The sequence below is a fragment of the Engystomops pustulosus genome, chromosome 1, assembly GCF_040894005.1.
Source record: "Engystomops pustulosus chromosome 1, aEngPut4.maternal, whole genome shotgun sequence".
NCBI lineage: Eukaryota > Metazoa > Chordata > Amphibia > Anura > Leptodactylidae > Engystomops > Engystomops pustulosus.
Window position 1 is genome coordinate 65,971,870 of NC_092411.1, and position 15,933 is coordinate 65,987,802.

Consider the following 15,933-nt stretch of genomic DNA (forward strand, 5'->3'; position numbering starts at 1 on the left):
TGGCAGTCCAAAAAAGTTTTTAAACCAGAGGAGCAGGTAGGTGGCCCTCCAGAAAAATGGAATAGATTGAGTGCCTGTATGTGGCAGTCCCAAAAAATTGTTTAAAACAGAGGACCGGAAAGGTGGCCCTCCAGAAAAATTGAATAGATTGAGTGCCTGTATGTGGCACTCCCAAAAATTGTTTAAAACAGAGGACCGTGTCGGTGGCCCTCCAGAAAAATTAAATGCATAAAGTACTATACCTAGAGCCAGTGGGCCCTGTCAAAAAACAGCCAGTTTCCTCTGCTTTACTGTAGAAAGAGGAGGAGAAGGAGGAAAATGAGGAGGAGGAGTGGATAAATTATTCAGGTTGAGCTTCCTTCACCTGCTGGAGATTTGAAATTAGGAGAAATCCATGCTTTATTCATCTTGATAAGCGTCAGCCTGTCAGCGCTGTCAGTCGACAGGCGTGTACGCTTATCGGTGATGATGCCACCAGCTGCACTGAAAACCCGCTCTGACAAGACGCTAGCGGCAGGGCAGGCAAGAACCTCCAAGGCGTAGAGCGCCAGTTCGTGCCACATGTCCAGCTTTGAAACCCAGTAGTTGTAGGGAGCTGTGTGATCATTTAGGACGATGGTATGGTCAGCTACGTACTCCCTCACCATCTTTCTGTAAAGATCAGCCCTACTCTGCCGAGACTGGGGACAGGTGACAGTGTCTTGCTGGGGTGACATAAAGCTGGCAAAAGCCTTGTAAAGCGTACCCTTGCCAGTGCTGGACAAGCTGCCTGCTCGCCTACTCTCCCTCGCTACTTGTCCCGCAGAACTACGCACTCTGCCGCTAGCGCTGTCAGAAGGGAAATACTGTTTCAGCTTGTGCACCAGGGCCTGCTGGTATTCATGCATTCTCACACTCCTTTCCTCTCCAGGGATGAGAGTGGAAAGATTTTGCTTGTACCGTGGGTCCAGGAGAGTGAACACCCAGTAATCGGTGCTGGAATAAATTCTTTGAACGCGAGGGTCACGGGATAGGCAGCCTAGCATGAAATCTGCCATATGCGCCAGAGTACCAACGCGTAAGAATTCACTCCCCTCACTGGCCTGACTGTCCATTTCCTCCTCCTCCAACTCCTCCAACTCCTCTTCTTCTGCCCATACACGCTCAACAGTGTAGGACTCAACAATGGTCCCCTCTTGTGTCTCGCCAACATTCTCCTCCTCTTCCTCCTCATCCTCCTCCACCTCCACCTCCTCCGATATGCGCTGAGAAACAGACCTAAGGGTGCTTTGGCTATCAACAAGGGAATCTTCTTCCCCTGTCTCTTGTGAGGAGCGCAAAGCTTCCGACTTCATGCTGACCAGAGAGTTTTTCAACAGGCCAAGCAGCGGGATGGTGAGGCTGATGATGGCGGCATCGCCACTGACCATCTGTGTTGACTCCTCAAAGTTACTCAGCACCTGACAGATATCAGACATCCACGTCCACTCCTCATTGTAGACTTGAGGAAGCTGACTGACCTGACTACCAGTTCTGGTGGAAGTTGACATCTGGCAGTCTACAATCGCTCGGCGCTGCTGGTAAACTCTGGATAACATGCTCAGTGTTGAATTCCACCTCGTGGGCACGTCGCACAACAGTCGGTGAGCGGGCAGTTGGAGGCGGCGCTGCGCTGCCCTGAGAGTGGCAGCATCTGTGCTGGACTTCCTGAAATGCGCACAGATGCGGCGCACCTTCGTGAGCAAATCAGACAGATTGGGGTATGTCTTGAGGAAACGCTGAACTATCAGATTTAACACATGGGCCAGGCATGGCACATGTGTCAGTCTGCCGAGTTGCAGAGCCGCCACCAGGTTACGGCCGTTGTCACACACAACCATGCCTGGCTTCAGGTTCAGCGGTGCCAGCCACAGATCAGTCTGCGCCGTGATGCCCTGTAATAGTTCTTGGGCGGTGTGCCTTTTATCGCCTAGGCTCAGCAGTTTGAGCACCGCCTGCTGTCGCTTAGCGACGGCACTGCTGCTGTGCCTAGAGCTACCGACTGATGGCGCCATGCCCACGGATGGTCGTTCGGAGGAGGAGGTGGAGGAGGGGTGGGAGGAGGAGGAGGCATAGTAGGCCTCAAACACCTGGACCGAGGTAGGCCCCGCAATCCTCGGCGTCGGCAGTATATGACCAGCCGCAGGGTCACACTCGGTCCCAGCCTCCACCAAGTTAACCCAATGTGCCGTCAGAGATATATAGTGGCCCTGCCCGGCAGCACTCGTCCACGTGTCCGTGGTCAGGTGGACCTTGTCAGAAACGGCGTTGGTCAGGGCACGGATTATGTTGTCTGACACGTGCTGGTGCAGGGCTGGGACGGCACATCGGGAAAAGTAGTGGCGGCTGGGGACCGAATACCGAGGGGCGGCCGCCGCCATGAGGCTGCGAAAGGCCTCGGTCTCTACTAGCCTATAGGGCAGCATCTCCAGGCTTAGCAATCTGGAGATGTGCACATTAAGGGCTTGGGCGTGCGGGTGGGTTGCACTATATTTGCGTTTCCGCTCCAGCGTCTGGGGTATGGAGAGCTGAACGCTGGTGGATGCTGTGGAGGATCGTGGAGGTGACGATGGGGTTTTTGTGGCAGGGTCCTGGGCAGGGGGCTGACTATCAGCTGACACAGGGGAAGGAGCAGTGGTGTGCACGGCCAGAGGTGAACGCGCTTGTTGCCACTGAGTGGGGTGTTTAGCATTCATATGCCTGCGCATACTGGTGGTAGTTAAGCTAGTAGTGGTGGAACCCCTGCTGAGCCTGGTTTGGCAAATGTGGCACACCACAGTCCGTCGGTCATCCGGTGTTTCCTTAAAGAACCTCCAGACTTCTGAAAATCTAGCCCTCGCCGCAGGAGCCCTCGCCACGGGAGCTTCACTAGTTGACACATTTGGCGCTGATGCACCAGCTCTGGCCCTGCCTCTCCGTCTGGCCCCACCACTGCCTCTTCCAACCTGTTCTGGTCGAGGACTCTCCTCCGTCTCAGAAGCACTGTGTTCACCCGGCCTCTCAACCCAGCATGGGTCTGTCACCTCATCATCCTCCGATCCCTCAGTCTGCTCCCCCCTCGGACTTCCTGCCCTGACAACAACTTTCCCACTGTCTGACAACCGTGTCTCCTCATCGTCGGACACCTCTTTACACACTTCTTCCACTACGTCAACAAGGTCATCATCACCCACATACTGCGACTGGTGGAAAACCTGGGCATCGGAAAATTGCTCATCAGCAACCGGACAAGTGGTTTGTGACTGTGGGAAGGGTCCAGAAAACAGTTCCTTAGAGTATGCCGGTTCAAATGGCAAATTTTGCTGGGATGGGGCAGACTGGGGGGGAGGAGGCTGAGGTGCAGGAGCTGGAGGAGTGCCGATTTCGGTGACATGGGTGGACTGCGTGGAAGACTGACTGGTGGACAAATTGCTCGAAGCATTGTCGGCAATCCACGACATCACCTGTTCGCACTGTTCTGGCCTCAACAGTGCTCTACCACGATTCCCAGTAACTTCAGACATGAACCTAGGGAGTGTAGCTCTGCGGCGTTCCCCTGCTCCCTCATAAGCAGGTGGTGTCTCACCCCGCCCAGGACCACGGCCTCTGACCCCTGCAGTAGTTGGACGCCCACGTCCCCGCCCTCGTCCTCTACCCCTAGCCCTCGGGTTAAACATTTTGAAAATGAGAGTTATAACTTGTATTTTTTTTTTACCTTTTTTTTTTTTTTTTTGTTTTTTTTTGTGTTTTTTAGTTTTTAAAACCAAACGATGCTATCCTATTGCTATGGCTACTTTCTAGCCAAGTATTACAGCACACTACTATGCCAGATGAGATGACGCTGAGTTATGAAAAAAATAAACGTAAAATAAAAAAGGAAATGGCAGACTGTGCCTAGTTGAAATACAACCCCGGGCCCTAATAAATTTTCCCACTTCGGTCTTTGCGATGGATATGTGCGTCACTAAAACACAGTGGTCGCAAGTCTGACTCCAAATTGCTCCCAATTTGATAGTAGATGCACTGCAGCAAGTACAGCCACCAGCAGATCAACCAGAAATCAAATATATATAACGCTACTGTAGGCGTAATTAAGACGTTTGTATTCTACTATGGCTATTTTCTAGCCAAGTATTACAGCACACTACTATGCCAGATGAGATGACGCTGAGTTATGAAAAAAATAAACGTAAAATAAAAAGAAACTGGCAGACTGTGCCTAATTGAAATACAACCCCGGGCCCTAATAAATTTTCCCACTTCGGTCTTTGCGATGGATATGTGCGTCACTAAAACACAGTGGTCGCAAGTCTGACTCCAAATTGCTCCCAATTTGATAGTAGATGCACTGCAGCAAGTACAGCCACCAGCAGATCAACCAGAAATCAAATATATATAACGCTACTGTAGGCGTAATTAAGACGTTTGTATTCTCCTATGGCTATTTTCTAGCCAAGTATTACAGCACACTACTATGCCAGATGAGATGACGCTGAGTTATGAAAAAAATAAACGTAAAATAAAAAGAAACTGGCAGACTGTGCCTAATTCTACTCAAACCCCTAATAAATTTTCCCACTTTGGTGTTTGAGGTGGATATGTGTGTCACTAAGAGCTAAACACAACGGTAGCAAGTCCCCCTGCTAATTCCTCACAATATGGTACTAGCTGCAAATAAAAAAAAAAAAAAATTATAACGTTATTGTAGCCCTAAGAAGGGCTGTTGGGTTCTTTTAGAATCACTCCTGCCTAACAGTAAGCTAATAGAACACCCTAACGCTTTCCCTGAGCAGCAGCAGCTCTCTCCCTAGCGGCATCCAGACAGAGAATGATCCGAGCAGCGCGGGCAGCGGCTAGTCTATCCCAGGGTCACCTGATCTGGCCAGCCAACCACTGCTATCTACGTGTAAGGGTACCACGTCATGCTGGGTGGAGTGCAGAGTCTCCTGGCTTGTGATTGGCTCTGTTTCTGGCCGCCAAAAAGCAAAACGGCGGGAGCTGCCATTTTCTCGAGCGGGCGAAATACTCGTCCGAGCAACGAGCAGTTACAAGTACGCTAATGCTCGATCGAGCATCAAGCTCGGACGAGTATGTTCGCTCATCTCTAAAGCCGACCCAAAAATGAGCCCCTAATTTTACCACAAAAAAGCATTGGTCACAGTCTATCTACAGTATATAGCTAGCCAGCCCACCCATGCCCCCAATATATAGCTGGTCAGCCTCCTACCGCCTAGTTTATAGCTAGCCAGCTCCCTGACTTCAGTATATAGCCAACCAGTTTCCTGCCTCCAGTATATTGCCAGACAGATCCATAGTATATAGCCAGCCCCTGCCCCAGTAAATAGACAACCAGCCCCCAGTATATAATCTGCCAATTCCCATTACATAGTTAGTTCTAGTATATATCCAGCTAACCAGCCCCAGTATATAGCCAGCCAGTCCCAGTATATAGCAAGCCAGTTCCCAGTATATAGCAAGCCAGTTCCCGGTATAAAGCCTACCAGCCTCCAGTATATAGTCATCCAGACCCCAGTATAAAGCCTGGCACCCCCAGAATTTAGCCTTTCAGCCCCCAGTATATAGCCAGGCACAGTGTATAGTCAGGCAGTAAGTCCTCCAGTATATAGCCATCCATCCCCCTAGTATATAGCCAGCCCCTGCCCCAGTATATAGCCTGCTAGCCCTCATTATATAGCCAGACCCAGTATATTGCCAGTTCCAGTATATAGCCAACTAGCCAGCCCCAGTATATAGCCAGCTATCCATTTAAAGTATATAGCCAGCCAGCCAGTCCCAGTATATAGTGAGCCAGCCCCCAGTATAAAGCCTACCAGCCCTCAGTATATAGCCATCCAGCCCCCAGTATAAAGTCAGCCAGCCCCCATCATATAGCCTGCCAGCCCTTATTTTATAGCCAGTCCCAGTAAAAAGCCTGCCAGCCCCCAGTATATAGTGAGCCACAGTATATAGTCAGGCAGTAAGGCCAAAGTATATAGCCATCAATCTCCAGTATATAGCAAGCCAGCCCCCATTATATAACCATACAGCCTGCAGTATATAGTCTGCCAGTCCCATTAGATAGCCAGCCAGTCCCATTAAATAGCCAGCCAGACAGTCCCAGTATATAGTCATTTATCCAGAACCAGTATATAGCCAGCCCCGGTATATATAGCCAGTCAGCCAGTCCCAGAATATAGCCAGCCAGCCCCAGTATATAGCCAGCCAGCGCCCAGTATACAGCCTGCCAGCACCCCGTGCAGCACATAAAAGTAATAAACTGGCAAATTGTAAATGTGTGTTAACACAATTGTTACTTTTTTTACCACAGCTATATGGATAATTTATGTTGGATAAAGATGCACAATTGATCTATTTTATACTTTTGCAATATTTTTCACAAGGCTCTTCTTCTACAAAATAAAAACCTAAATGTGTCACTTGCTGACCTTGTTCGAGTACTGTATAAATGGTTCATATTTTGTAAGCCAGGGTTTTATTTAATTGCCTTATTTTCTTGAAACTTTGAATAGAAATAGATATAAATTACACTCAACCCTGTAGTTATGGTGAAGAACTTTATAGTAGATATGCTGCTACCTTCAGTTATGTCTATACAAGTATCACTTCTAAAATGACCACTGTTATAGCTGTACTCAATTTCTCTTTGCAGTAGACAAAGTACATTTTGTTCTATTCCCCTAAAAGTACCTGATTCATCTGAAGTGAATTAATAAGAGAGAACAATTTCCTGTAATTTAGTTATATAGATTTGAAGACCACATGGAGTGAAGCATTACCGACTCGAGAAAAGGTAACATTCCAGAAATGAACGTAAGACTCCAGAAATGTCTCCACTGATTCTTCTCGTTCATAGATGTCCATTGAACATACTGCGTTGTTAGGGACTGAAAACTCTCATACAGCCAAATGACTAATGTGCTGCCAACTTGACCTGAACTAGTTATGCGATATCAAGGTACACAATGTACAATAATAACAGGAATTGTTGGCTTTGTGTGGGAGGAAGTATATTCACTGTTCTAAAATTTTGTGAGTGTACATAGAGTTTACCTCAAGAAATATTTCATATATATATATATTTTTTTTTTTCATTCTTCTTAGTGTTATGTAACTTTGCACATTGGGATGTCACTAAGGGGAAATGTGTATATAGCTGCACTGTGTACACGTGGTTATGTGTGATAAAGATTCAATGTAAATGGAAACATTGCTTTGATGTCAGAGTGAATCAAAAGATTTGATTTTTAGCAATGGGAGTGTTGTAGCCTTTTCTACTTCTTTGTTTGACAATAAATCTTAGCACCAGGATTGTCAGCTTCATGCATCCACTACATGGTTTTGTCTCCAGTGGATGTAATTTCTGGGATTGTTGTCTTCCTTTTCTACTGTTATTACTTAATTCAAATACTTTGGCTGGAATACGTTACTTCCTTTACTTTTCTAAGCATAATGGAAAATGTGTTCCTGATGCTAATTTTTGCTAATTTATTAAACAAGAAAATCTGAAATATCACATGGTCATAAGTATTCAGACTAGAGAAAGGCGAATCGACTCTAATTTGTTTAGAATTTCAGGAAAACTTCGATTTGTCACGAAGCCAAAGTTTAGTGATTTGTGGGAACAAATTATGTGTGCACCCCCTTCAGATGATTTGTAAAGCGCTACGGAATTTGATGGCGCTATATAAATAAAGATTATTATTATTATATATTATTATTCTTAGCCATCAGGCTACAGGGAGAATTTGCTGGACACAGGAGCTGCTGCACCTCACAGATAATGGAAATATTCACTTTATATGTTACTACATTTTGATAAGGGATAATATCAACTAATATTCATGTTTTTAACCCTCTCCTATCCAGAACTATCTAAGAACACACTTTCTCTCTTATTACCTTTTATTTCGTCATAGTTTTTTTTTTTTTTTTAATTGACTGAACATTCGATTCCTTTTCGCCTAATGTCGCTATTATATATTAACACCGCAACCCAGAACGTGTCCATAAAGTTATATGTAACACCAAAAACACACACATGTTCTGGAATAAAGTTTTTATTTCACACCGTCCTCCATTATTTACACCTATGTTATGACGTTCTCACTCAAATTCTTAGGAAGCATGAAGGGTTCAGGTATTGTGCAGCTAATACACGCACAGCTAATAGTGACTTTTGCTATCGCATTAGCTTGGTTTATGGATATATAGTTATTTGGGTTACCATTGTGTAAGGGAGCATACAATGATAGATCTGTGCGATGCTCTGTGCAATTTTCTGAAAAAATAGTTTGGTGTGGATTTAATGTTCCCTTTGCTGCATATTTTGGTGAATATAAACATGTGGGGTCTGTATGATCTCCTCACATCTTGCTGCTTTAGGAAAGTATGTTTTCTTTATACAAGTATTCTGGATTTGAAGTTGTATGTACAGTCATGGCCAAAAGTTTTCAGAATGAAACAAATATTATATTTTCACATGATACGTTGCCCTCTGGTTTTTATTGTGTGGTTGTCAGATGTTTTATCACATACAGAAATACAAGTGCAATCATATTATGAGTAACAAAAACTTTTATTGACAGTTAGAATGAGTTAATGCAGCAAGTCAATATTTGCAGTGTTGACCCTTCTTCTTCAGGACCTCTGCAATTCTCCCTGGCAGCTCTCCATCAACTTCTGGACCAAATCCTGACTGATAGCAGTCCATTCTTGCACAATCAATGCTTGCATTTTGTTTGTCCACCCGTCTCTTGATGATTGACCACAAGTTCTCAATGGGATTCATATCTGGGGAGTTTCCAGGCCATGGACCCAAAAACTCTATGTTTTGTTCCTTGAGCCATTTAGTTATCAGCTTTGCTTTATGGCAAGGTGCTCCATCATGCTGGAAATTGGCATTGTTGATCACCAAACTGCTCTTGGACGGTTGGGAGAGGTTACTCTTGGAGAACATTCTGGTACCATTCTTTATTCATGGATGCCACAAGACTGGTGGTATCACTCACCTTGTCTTCTCTGAACAAGCTGTTTTCCAGATGTTCCAAAAAATCGGAAAGGGGATTCATCAGAGAAAATGACTTTACCCCATTCCTCAGCATTCCACTCCCTGTACCTTTTGCAGAATATCAGTCTGTCCCTGATGTTTTTTCTGGAGAGAAGTGGCTTCTTTGCTGCCCTCCTTGACACCAGGCCTTGCTCCAAGAGTCTCCGCCTCACAGTGCGTGCAGATGCACCCACACCTGCCGGCTGCCATTCCTGAGCAAGCTCTGCACTGCTGGTAGCCCATTCCCGAAGCTGAAACACTTTTAAGAGACGGTACTGGCACTTGTGGGTTCTTCTTGGTCCCCCTGGAGAATTTTTGGAAACTATGGAACCTATCTCCTTGAATTCCTTGATGATGCAATAGATTGTTGACTGAGGTACAATCTTTCTAGCTGCGACACTCTTCCCTGTTAAGCCAGTTTTGTGCATTGCAATGATGACTGCACATGTTTCTTTAGAGATAACCATGGTTAACAGAAGAGAAACAATGATGTCAAGCACCAGCCTCCTTTTAAAGTGTCCAGTGGTGTGAATCTTACTTAATCATGACAGATTGATCTCCAGCCCTGTCCTCATCAACACCCACACCTGTGTTAATGAAACAATCACTGAAACGATGTTTGCTTCTTTTAAGGCAGGCCTGCAAGGAAGTTGAAATGTGTTTGGGGGGAAAAAGTTCATTTTCTAGGCAAATATTGACTTTGCAATTAATTGCTGTTAAGCTGATCACTCTTTATAACATTCTGGAGTTTATGCAATTGCCATTATAAAACCTGATGCAGTAGACTTTGTAAAAATTTACATTTGTATCATTCTCAAAACTTATGGCCATGACTGTAGGAGGTAGTGTGTATGAATTTAAAAGTTATTCTTGTTTATATGGTGATTTATGGAAAAAATTTGATTTTGACAGAATAGAAGCTTTTAATTTTGTTCCATTTTTCACTAACCACCTTCAAAAATCTCAAACTTTTTTATTTTTCCACATAAAGTGCTATGTGATGGCTTCTGTTTTGCGTAACAAATTGATAGATATGAGAGATAAATACAGTAGAAGAGAGAGAGAAGATTGATTGAAAAATACATAGAGAAAAAGTTAATTTTATTTGTTAACGTCAAAATTGTAAAAATTGCTCTGGTCAATAATGCAACAGAATATATAGAATGCCTGGCAGTAAACGGTTAATACTCCTTGGTTGAACTCATTATATATCTCCTGTCTATATATCTATCTGTCTAATTATCTCCTATAATCTGACCATTTATGTATCTCACTTTTTCTCTATGTATTTTTCAATCAATCTTCTCTCTCTCTTCTACTGTATTTATCTCTCATATCTATCTACTGTATAAATAATCTACTTTATAGTTCTGCATCTAGAAATCTTTATCATCTTTCATATTTACTTTCTATTATAATAATTATATTTAATAATTCCGTTATTTATATAGCCCACACAGATTACGCAGCGCTGCACAGAGCTTGCCAAATCAGTCCCTGTTCCCAATGGGGCTCACAATCTAATCAACCTACCAGTATGTTTGTGGAGTGTGGGAGGAAACCGGAGGACCTGGAGTAAACCTACGCAAACACAGGCATTGAGAATCACCAGTAACGTCATCTATGGCCTGGCACCGACCCTCCCCACCCAGATGCTGTGGAGGGCGGTGTAATTCTGTATCGGGAATTACGACTAAATATTGGCATGTACACTAGCATTGAGGAGTACAAGCCTTGATAAATCCCCGCTTCCCCATTGCCATTGTTATTTGCTAGAATTTTCTATTTGCCATGTTCAATCGATATGAATAAAAACCCAAAGTTAATCTTTTCTAATCTTAATCTAAGACTATAGATATTGTTATTCCTAAATGGATTAACTGGAATATAAAATATTATTTTATATACTGCTCATCCAATTTACCAGCTAAGTAACAATAGCACTTAGTGATATTCTCGGTGACCACCTGAGGGAAATATTGCTGCTTACAGTATGTAAAGGAGACTTATTATCAGACAATGGTCCATTGGGAAAATATATGCTGATGAGTATTTTTTTCCTCCAGGAAATCTTACAGCAGCCAAACCAGAACCTCTAGAATGTAGAGAGACCCATCTGCAGGGCAGTGCTATATGGCTGGAAAATGGGGCTTAGATATAGCTGGATATGTACTGCTTCTGTGCAGGGAAGTGACAGATTTGTGATTTCTGGTGCATGTTCTTAATGAATCTGTTGCACTGAGCATTATACATGGGCAGAGCACTTTTAGTGCAGTTTCCCACATTCTTTGTAAATGTGCCCTACTTTTTATGTTACATTTATGTTAACTTTTACATTTTTTCAGTTTTTATGTTTACATCGTCAACATAAAACACGGTTCCCAGTTTTTTTTCTTTTTGTTCCAAACAAGGTGAGATAGGAATACAATAAAAACAATACTCACACCTCCTTGCAGACTCCTGTGTGAGCTCGAGTCTGTAGATGGACAAGCGATTTACTCCACCACACATGTTGTTTTTTTCCCCTTTGCATTCCATGTTACATTCCGATTCACTGACATTTAAGGCTTTAATTTTATGTCCACAGTAACATTCAGCACCAAATTCAAGTCCAGCATACATGTAACCCCTGCCACGAAACAATGCGAATAGGAATAAAAAAGGGGAAAAAACAAGGAAACAACATTTATTGTAAGAATTTCTTAATTATACATTCTTTTCAACGTGAACAACCGATTTGTTTTCACTTTTAGAATATTTGATGATGTAAAAGAATTATAGTCAATATGATTTAATATACAGTAGATGATAAAAGTTGAAATACTGTAAGGTGCAGGTCCATCAAATGCTTCCGGCTATTCTTCTTTACACTCATGAGGTAATACAGTCTGAAGTGGTAATTCTTGGCGGTCATGTGTATTTCTTCTCTGTTGTGGGTTATATACTTAGTCCCTGTTGCTTGTAGTCAATTCATTTAAAGTTCATGTGATTGTTATTATAGAAAATATTCTCATGGGACTATTCCCCAAACCCCCCATGCCTGTACTATATTTCAGTCCTGTATGAAAGTAGCCTGGGGCAGTGGGACAGTATATTATATTGGTCATATATATTATAAATACTGAGGGAATTTAGTATACTATTATACTAATTTAGTATAATCTATACTGATTGAAAAGCAATTGTAAACATACATATTTCATGATTTGTACTAGAGGTATGACTAGGCCGTACGACTATTTCCCTGAAACCAACTAGATTAGTGCCCACCCACCACCATGGGCTCAAAAACCCCTATTTCCCTTTCACATTTTAAAGCAACTGTATCCAATGACTTCCATAGATCCACAAAGATATGACTAGCTTGTAGATTAGGTGCTCTGTGATTGACCTTATTGTGAGGTTCCATCCACATGGGCTCAACAGAGATCTTTCAATGATGTCACTTAGTGCAATTCAATTCTCTATTAGAAAATCAAAATGTCCCACTTTATGACATCATAATGCTGCAATATGACATCACAATACCACATTGTAATATTAATGCTAGACATGTGATGTCTAGCATTGTGATGTCACAAAGGGACATTCTGATGTGGAAATGGGCCATTGTGGTGTTATTACGAGATGTCACAGTATTTCAAGGGGTATTGTAATAACATAGTAGGGAATTATATTATTATAATTGGGATTGGGAATCACAGCACTGTGATTTCACGGTGAGGCATTGGGGTGTCATAATGTGATGATGTCACAATGGTAAAGGGGGCATTGTATTAACATAGTACGGTGTTATTATGAATGGCATTGTCATTTCTCAATAAGACATCATAATGTTATAATGGCATGTCACAATTTTTCAAGGGGCATTTTAATAACATCGTAGGGCATTGTGTTGTTATAATTGGCAATGTGGTGTCCAAATAAGGAATTGTGATATCTTAATGGGCAATGTCCTGACGTAACAGCACTGTGCTGTCACAATGGAGCATTGTGGTATGATCACAGGCACACAATGGTGCACAGTGATGTCATAATGTGATGTCACAATGGTACAATTAGGGGAATTATAATAACATAGTAAGGCACTTTGATATTATAATTGCCATTATGATGTCATAATGAGCATGAAGATAAAAAAAAACAGCATTATTATGAGACTCTGACATTATCATGTCATAACTGGAAACAGGGATGGCACGAAGGAAAATTGTGGAGTTGTACACTTCAAGGGACTTTTGGTTCCCACTTCTTTAACCCCTTGCCAAAACAGCCTCCTTTAATGCACCAATGCAGATTTCTTTTCCAAATAGAATATTTAGTACAGGTGGTCCCCTTCTTAAGAACACCTGACTTACAGACGACCCCTAGTTACAAACAGCCTCTGGATTTTGGTAATTTACTGTACTTTAGTCCCAGGCTACAATAAACCGCTATAACAGTTATCACAGGTGCCTGTAATGAAGCTTTATTGATAATCCTGGTTATTATGACAATCCAACATTTTTAAAATCCAATTGTCACAGAGACCAAAGAAATTTTGACTGGGGTTACAATAATAAAGTATAGGGTTCCGACTTACATACAAACTCAACTTAAGAACAAACCTACAGACCCTATCTTGTATGTAACCCGGGGACTGCCTGTATTTTAACTTTTAATCTGGATAGTTAAATTGTAAAATTCTCCTGGTAGAAACATCAGTCTGTTACAATCTCCATAAGATTCTATTATGTCACAATCTATTTATTACATCAATATGATAAATGAGGCAGCACACTTTTAATTGCAAATTACAATCAAGTGTTCAGCAAATTCAATCAGGCACACAAATAGTGTTTGAAGGCAACAAATCTCCTACAACACCTCACAACAGGTCCTGTATACTAAAGGGAATTAGGGTAATTGGATTTCAACAATAGTTAAGTGTTCATTAAATCTATGACTGATCTAAAACCTTATGGGAGTCAGAATCGCCAATTGCCATGTGTCCTATAACTACAAATAGCCCCAAGAAATTCCCCATGAGACCCTGACACAGCTGAGCTATCCATGGGAAAATGGACTCATGTTTTCCAGGGCTAGCTATATATTCATGTTCTCAGGAGAAAAATACATGTCTATTAAACTGCCAAGCGCTGCTGCCGGTTTCCAGTATCCTGTCAGATATGTACCTCTTATTTTTTGAAACATTTTTATTACTTCTTCCTCGGCAGTTTAAGATACAACATATATTGTGTTCTTCAGTATTTGATTAAGTCTTATGGAGGATTCTGCTTAGTATAAATGCTGAATAAATCTTAGACTTCAACACAAGGAATTAAATCATAAACTAAGGATCAGGTTTTGGCACAAGAAAAGAATTTGTTGATGTGCACAAACTAATAAAGCTCTATTCATTCAGCAATCACTTCCCTACCGTTCAGCACAGTTGTCCTGGCAACGGAACACTGTCATCTTTTTGTAGTCGAAAAAGGACACTCCACGGAGCGCTCTCTGTCGCGTGTCATCCATGTAGCATCCAATATACTTTGCTGCAAAACAACAAAAACCCAACATGTTAAAGACAGCCTGCAAGAGGGACTCATGCACCACATTGTTGGAAATCTTTAGTTGAATATTGATCTCAGTTTGTTTTCTGAATTGCTTTGTATAATGTTAGTACTTGTATTGTCTCAGTCATTCGAGTAGTCTTACAACTATATTTTCTAGCAGTAATACCAGAACAGTAACAGTAAGTACATAATGAGCCACTTATAGACATGTTAGCTATATGCTGGTGCTTCCTTTGTATTGTGATTTGCCTGTGAAGTCTTAAAGGGGCCCAACAGCATCCAAATCACGCAAAATGCAAAAACAGCTTCCAGACATACTTTTTCTGTACATCACAAACAATAGTATACTGAAACTATACTGTTTGTATATGTGTATATAAGTTGTATATATATATATATATATATATATATATATACAGTATTTGTGACATTTATCAGGGATTCTATTTTGTACTCCATGGCGGCACGCTGTATGCATTTTATACTACATGGCAGCACGCTGTATGCATTTTACACTACATGGTGGCACGCTGTATACATTTTATACTATATGCCGGCTCACTGTATGCATTTTATAATACATGGCAGCACTCTGTATGTATTTTATACTACATGGCAGTATGTTATGTTTTTTATAGTACATGGGGGCACACTGTATGCATTTTATACTACATGGCGGCACTCTGCAAGTTTTTTATACAACATGGTAGCATGCTGTATGCATTTTATACTACATGGCCGCACACTGTATGCATTTTATACTACATGGCTGCTCTCTGTAGAATTTTTATACTACATGGCAGCATTCTGTATGCATTTTATACTACATGACGGTACGCTTTATCTATCTTATACAACATGTCGGCATGTTGTATGAATTTTGCATTGCTTTATTTTCACACCAAACTAATATGATGGCTCTGGTCCCTGATATGGAAACTCCCTGATATATTACATACATGGGGGGGCATCTCTTCACCCCTGACCATCAGCCCCATTGAAACAAGCTTATTTACATAATTAATATATAACTCAAAGTGTACAAGTGACTAGTACACTATCTGCGCTTGCTATAGGACCCGGGAGTAACATACCACCAGTTGGAGAGCTTTTCTGCTGATCTTTTTTTCACCAGCAATTCAAATGAACGGTGGTATTGCCCATTCAAGGAAATGTTGCAGTGCGCTACGTGTATGAAAACCGTACGTTACTGGTTGCAGACACCCATATTTAAACATTCATCTGAAAGGGAACTTAGGCTGCAGATTTTCCACAACTAAATTTGTGCTGGAAATCTTCACATAATCCACATTG

At 42.1% G+C, this 15,933-nt stretch overlaps 1 protein-coding gene across 1 annotated transcript in view; it reads right to left on the bottom strand.

The window, feature by feature from the left end:
• WSCD2 (WSC domain containing 2) overlaps window positions 1-15,933 on the bottom strand; it is a 212,850-nt gene that overhangs the window by 77,154 nt on the left and 119,763 nt on the right. Inside the window, exons 3-4 of the mRNA XM_072142674.1 lie at window positions 14,484-14,598; window positions 11,509-11,693 (exon numbers count right to left, since the gene is read on the bottom strand). Coding sequence (XP_071998775.1) covers window positions 11,509-11,693; window positions 14,484-14,598 — 300 coding nt within the window. The remainder of the gene's footprint in view (window positions 1-11,508; window positions 11,694-14,483; window positions 14,599-15,933) is intronic.